This window comes from Notolepis coatsorum, assembly GCF_963971535.1.
Source record: "Notolepis coatsorum genome assembly, chromosome: 3".
Classification (NCBI taxonomy): Eukaryota; Metazoa; Chordata; class Actinopteri; order Aulopiformes; family Paralepididae; genus Notolepis; species Notolepis coatsorum.
In genome coordinates, this window is record NC_140167.1 from 179872389 (window position 1) to 179878459 (window position 6071).

The window sequence follows — 6071 nt, forward strand, 5'->3', positions numbered from 1 at the left end:
AAATTGAGTTATGAGTGAAATTGGAACTTCTCAGTATCTGTTTTATCTTGTGACAACGTTTCAGAGTTCAATCTTGCTCTTGTTTTAGAGAAAAGGGGGTATAAAGAATTACAGTAACTACAAAATCACTGGATAGTCAAAGAACTTTTTCGCAGTTTCACAGTTTGCGTAGCTACTGCGGCTAGCCTCTGCAGGCCAGCATACTGTATAGGAATATAGGCAGAGGTGCTACAGTATGTAATTGGTTGAAAGTGTTCTCACCAATAGAGATGGCAGTAGAGGGGGCGTCGTGTGATTGGACCTGATGTGAACAGATTTCTGAGTGAATGCCCAGTAGCCTCAGTACCTCAGTACCTCTTTCTTCTCCCAGGTCTGAATATCGGTCCGGTGGTTGCCGGGGTGATCGGCGCCAAGAAACCCCAGTATGACATCTGGGGGAACACGGTGAACGTGGCCAGCCGCATGGACAGCACCGGCGTCCCGGAGAGGATCCAGGTGAGGAGCTTGGAACGCCATGGTGGCCGAGCGGCCTACGGTGCTTCCCTATGGAAAACACTCCGTCTATTGTAACTGAGAGGTGCAGCGATGCCTCTCTTTGATGGCAGAGTACAAGTATGAGTACTTTGAAATATAAAATGTGTGGCACTTATTTGTCGAAACTCTGACCAAGGAGTTGTTGAAATGGTACCAATTTGTTAAAAGAGAGTCTGCCTGCCGTCTGGATGTTGACATCTTGATTTCGAACATTCAAATCGCTATTTCCACTCAAAGTATCATTCGATACAACATATCGACATCCTCTAATTGCGACTCCCGTGGGGTTGGATGCAGCTACACTGTCACCCTTCTCGCCTCTCTTTTCCACATATCTCCTGTGCACCATCTGAAAATCACCCAAAAATCCTCTCCTCTCCCTCTCTCTCTCTCTCTCTCTCTCTCTCTCTCCCTCTCTCTCTCTCTCCCTCTCCCTATCTATCTCTCTCTCTCTCTCCCTCTCCCTATCTACCTCTCTCCCTCTCTCTCTGCTCCAGGTACCAGCGGACATGCAGCAGGTGCTGACCGCCTACAACTACACCCTGGAGTACCGAGGTCTGGTCACCGTGAAGGGCAAAGGGGAGATGATGACCTATTTCCTCATCTCTGGACCCACCAGCAGTTAACACCCGTCGAATGACACACAAACCCTGGGGGAACCCTTGGAACACAAGAGGGGGTTGGCCTTAGCCCTTTGACAAGCAGGCCGATGGACCTATGATCGCTTGTGGTTGACTGAGACCGATTCTCAGGCCTCCCTTTACTTGTGTTAGGTACCTACACCCTGTCCTACCTTCGTAGGTCAGCTTCCTATTGTCCATAATGGGCAAGGCAGGAAAACCTCCCCTCACCCCCTCTCGTCCCAAAGCTCACTCTGAGTGGAAAAACGATTTGTGGGAGGGGCCTGGAGGGCGTGGATTTGCTGTGGAGACCAAAGACGACCAATCAGACTACAGAGACATGCTCTACCAGCTGTCGGCCCCGAAATAACGCTAGACTGATCTTATCGAGTTGGTCTCGTACAAAGCTGTCTGAGGAATTCAATCGCTCCGGTCTAGAGCGTGTTCTTGTCGACGTTCTACTGAAGGATCAAGATTCAAGAGGTTTATTTGTCACATACATACCAGGGCATACAGTGAAATGCGGGATAGCAGTGTTCTCCAAACACAAGCCTGTATGAGGACAATGATATCTCACTCACTCTCTCTCTCTCCTTCTCATGTATATACTGTACATCCATGTAAAACAAGCACACTGTTTTACCTGTATGAATGTATGTATGACATACAATGCGTGTAAAAATGGATTTGAGTCCATGTCGTATTTGTACACTGTTTGAGTGATACAGATATACTGTACACTCTCTGGGCACCTTGAGCAAGGCAGCAGCCAGCAGCACCGCAGCACTATCCAAGCCCTTTAGGACGTAGATAACGCGGTCATCTTGTGATGAGACGTCGTGGCGGAGACGATACTGAACCGGGTGCCCCGTCGCGAACGGGGCCGTTACCTAGATGCGAACGTATAGAGAGCCTGCTTCCCGCCGTGCGCGCTAACATAGCGTTTCCACACACACGCGCGCACACGCACACACGCACGCACGCACGCACACACACACACACACACACACACACACACACACACACACACACACACACACACATACACATACACATACACACACACACACACACACACACACACACACACACACACACACACACACACACACACACACACACACACACACACACACACACACACACACACACACACACACACACACACACACACACACACACACAATATGCAGCACACACACATAATATTGGCCACACACAAACACCACACGCTTTAACTGAAGACACTTTCAACTTGAGGATGTCAAACAAAATGCTTTTATTGTTTTTTTTTTTTGTTTTTTTTATCTTCAATATTTTGTATTTTGACTCCCAAAACACCAAACCCTATCAGATATTTTAGATTCTATATTTTGTACATTAATATATTAGAGAGAGAGAGCTATCTATGAACACCAATGTGTATTTGGAAGTACATAACTGAACCGCGGCCTATTACAGTCATGCACAGATACTCGCTATGGGGGGTGGGATGGGGATGGGGAGGGGGGGGGGGGGTGTGTTAGTCTTGTAGCTGATTTCTCTGTGGTTCACCTGGATTTTACACTTGTTTTTGGTTGTCAGATTCTACCTGTTGCTTGGAGTAGTGGCATTGGACCACAGTTGTCAGTCATCGGTTGTATTATCATTCAAACCTTTTCAGGTCCCCTCTGTCCCTGTTGACCTATTCTCCACTGTCCACCCTCGCAGGACGTGAACCGCTTTCGCTGGCTAGAGGGGGAGTTTTCCTCCACCAGCTTGGCTCGTTTCTCTAACAGTGACAAGAAGAGGTCTACAGACAGACTTCGGAAGAAGGAGTCGAGAATGGGAACGCATCCGTTTTTTTAGTGATCCAAACCCCTTTTTTGGTGTTGTTTTTTTTTTTTTTGCATTTACAGTACTGTCACCCACTCCCCTCCTCCAATCCACCACCACCAATTGCTCGCTCAATCAGATGGTACGACGCAATGAATGTCATGTGATCTCCGATGAGGCCTTTTAATATATAATAATAATAATAATATAGTCTATAGACCAGTGACGGCGGTGATATTCTGCGGATATAGGGATGAGATGGTCGGGAGTCTATGTGGATATACACCCTGTGATCTCCAAGACATCGGCCCGCCATGTCTTTCACGTGTCCCCCACTAGCCAACCTTTGACCTTTGGTTATGTCTGTTCAAATAGTACCGTTGTTGGTTTGTACTCGCTCGCCAAGGGCCAGAGAGCGACCCGAGTGTGTGCACCATGTGCCAAGTCAGCGGCTAGACCGAAGTAGTCGAACGCGGATCCTTAGATGCTACAAGCATGATTTCATTCAGTAACTCACTCGCTCATACAGTCACTCGCTCAGGGTTAGCCACTCTGCCCCCCTAGTGGCGGCTCACAGGAAACATCTACGACACCGCGTTTTGTTTATTGTTTTCTATTTGATATTGTATTTATTTGCTTTTGAAAGGAGGGGGGGGGGGGGGGCTCGGCACTTGTAGAATGAAATACTAGTCCAAGTACTTTGCTTTGAGCCGCTGGCGTTCATTTCAGTAACAGACAGTTTGCTTGTCCTTTCCACGCACACACCATGAACTTCTACTGCTAATGTTTCCTTTATTCAACCTAGTCCTGTTCTTTTTCTCTTGGAACATAGTATCATTGTTTGCCCTTGTGACCTCTTCCTTCCTAATGTTTATTGTCATTGGCCATAGGAACCCAAGGAATCCAACCTGAGCATGACATAAGAGCAAAATGGCCGCCCCGTGACTATTGTCAATCGGCCGCGTTGTTTGGACACAGAGATGTTTTCTTCCTCCAACACGAGGGAAGTGGACAGATCGTATACTTGTTACTTTGGCCTTTTCACAAATAGGAAAAACTAAAACACAGTGCCATTGAATTCCCTTTAGCTTTGTAAAACATTCTCAAATGAAACTTGACAAATCAGAGAGGGGGACGTGGCTCTTTGGGGCGGGGAGTTGGAATATATCCACCCTGTGCCCCCGTCCCTCCGTCCCTGCCCTCGAGGTGGAAGGAACCTTCATGGAGATGTGGCTGTGTGTTTTCAGAGGCAAACCTTGGGTCGTCTTTGCGTTCTATCATGTCAAACACTATGCTTTTTTTTTTTTTTTTTTTTTTTTTAAACATTCAAATAAACCGCTGAAATGTTTCACATGTGAGACTAATTTGTCTTTTAACTGATTTGCTTTGCAGGTATTTTCTCTTATTGCCAACTCACTGTATTGTCTTGATTCATAATGAAGTCTTTTTTTAAACTATGAAGAGTATCTTAGCACCAAGATCGTCTGTGAGTCAGTGGAACAAAGATGTTAATAGTGCACAGGATTCAAGTCTTATGGAGGATTTCTTAACTATTTATGTTGTAAGATTGGAGAATAAAAAGATAACTGAAATTGCACCTCTTTGTTTGAAAAGAGAAAAAACAACCCATTGGATATTAACCTTATAATGAGGATAATGGTTTGTTGGCAATGAGCAGAGAATTTAGTGGTGTGTGTGTGTGTGTGTGTGTGTGTGTGTGTGTGTGTGTGTGTGTGTGTGTGTGTGTGTGTGTGTGTGTGTGTGTGTGTGTGTGTGTGTGTGTGTGTGTGTGTGTGTGTGTGTGTGTGTGTGTGTGTGTGTGTGTGTGTGTGTGTGTGTGTGTGTGTGTGTGTGTGTGTGTGTGTGTGTGTGTGTGTGTGTGTGTGTGTGTGTGTGTGTGTGTGTGTGTGTGTGTGTGTGTGTGTGTGTGTGTGTGTGTGTGTGTGTGTGTGTGTGTGTGTGTGTGTGTGTGTGTGTGTGTGTGTGTGTGTGTGTGTGTGTGTGTGTGTGTGTGTGTGTGTGTGTGTGTGTGTGTGTGTGTGTGTGTGTGTGTGTGTGTGTGTGTGTGTGTGTGTGTGTGTGTGTGTGTGTGTGTGTGTGTGTGTGTGTGTGTGTGTGTGTGTGTGTGTGTGTGTGTGTGTGTGTGTGTGTGTGTGTGTGTGTGTGTGTGTGTGTGTGTGTGTGTGTGTGTGTGTGTGTGTGTGTGTGTGTGTGTGTGTGTGTGTGTGTGTGTGTGTGTGTGTGTGTGTGTGTGTGTGTGTGTGTGTGTTGGGGCCGGGGGTGGTCATCTGACCAGACACAAAGCACTTGACCATAATAAGATTTGAGAAACCTTTCCATCTGTTTACACAGCAATTAAAAGTTAAATTGTTTAGAACTGTACGGTACCCCATGAATCTACATTGATAATCCAGTTTATGACACAAGGTACGGGTTTTTAAGTTGTGTTCTTGTATCTGTCCAGTAGAGGGCAGCAGTGCTACACTAGTGGGTTCCTGTTTTGTTTTAGTTTTTCCCTGAGTCCCCCCCACTCCCTTTGTCTTGTTTTCGCCATCACAATTATGGTACAGAGTAGAAGAGATTAAGGAAATATACTAATTTAGTTATTAATACCCAAAAGTCATATTTCATCCATTACCCATAGCCTGTGTATATATGTACAGTATGTAACGTAAAGCACTGGCCATTAAATATAATAAGAATATAAGTTTCCTGGCTAATAATCCAGAAATTACTCAATTTATATATATAAAAATAAAAATAAATAAAGTGTTTGACTGTACTTGAAATCTAACGGTTTGAGGTTAAATGTACTGTGCTTCTGGCTGAATCAAATGTTGCTTTTCAGGGAACAGACATGGAACAAAAGTCTACTGCACTGAAATGACCTTAATGTTTACCTATAGCCACCCTCTAGTCTAGGGAGTCAAGTCCATGTTGGGGTTAAAACATGTCTACATTGCATGGGACCGTATTGAATAGAAGTATGGCAAACTACAACCATGTTCTGGCCAAACTGATTCAAAACAAAATTATTTCTAGTAGCAATCACTTGGCATAAAGACAGACTAGTGACGTCTATGTAACTAATTTGTTTTTGCG

The 6071-nt window shown here is 45.2% G+C and overlaps 1 protein-coding gene across 1 annotated transcript in view; it reads left to right on the forward strand.

Annotated features, from left to right (window-relative positions):
• adcy5 (adenylate cyclase 5) overlaps positions 1-1160 on the forward strand; it is a gene marked incomplete at both ends in the record, with an annotated part of 340988 nt that extends 339828 nt beyond the window's left edge. The window contains 2 exon segments of the mRNA XM_084311459.1: positions 371-495; positions 1032-1160. Of these exon segments, the coding sequence (XP_084167585.1) occupies positions 371-495; positions 1032-1160 (254 nt within the window).
• Between the last annotated feature and the right edge of the window lie 4911 nt (positions 1161-6071).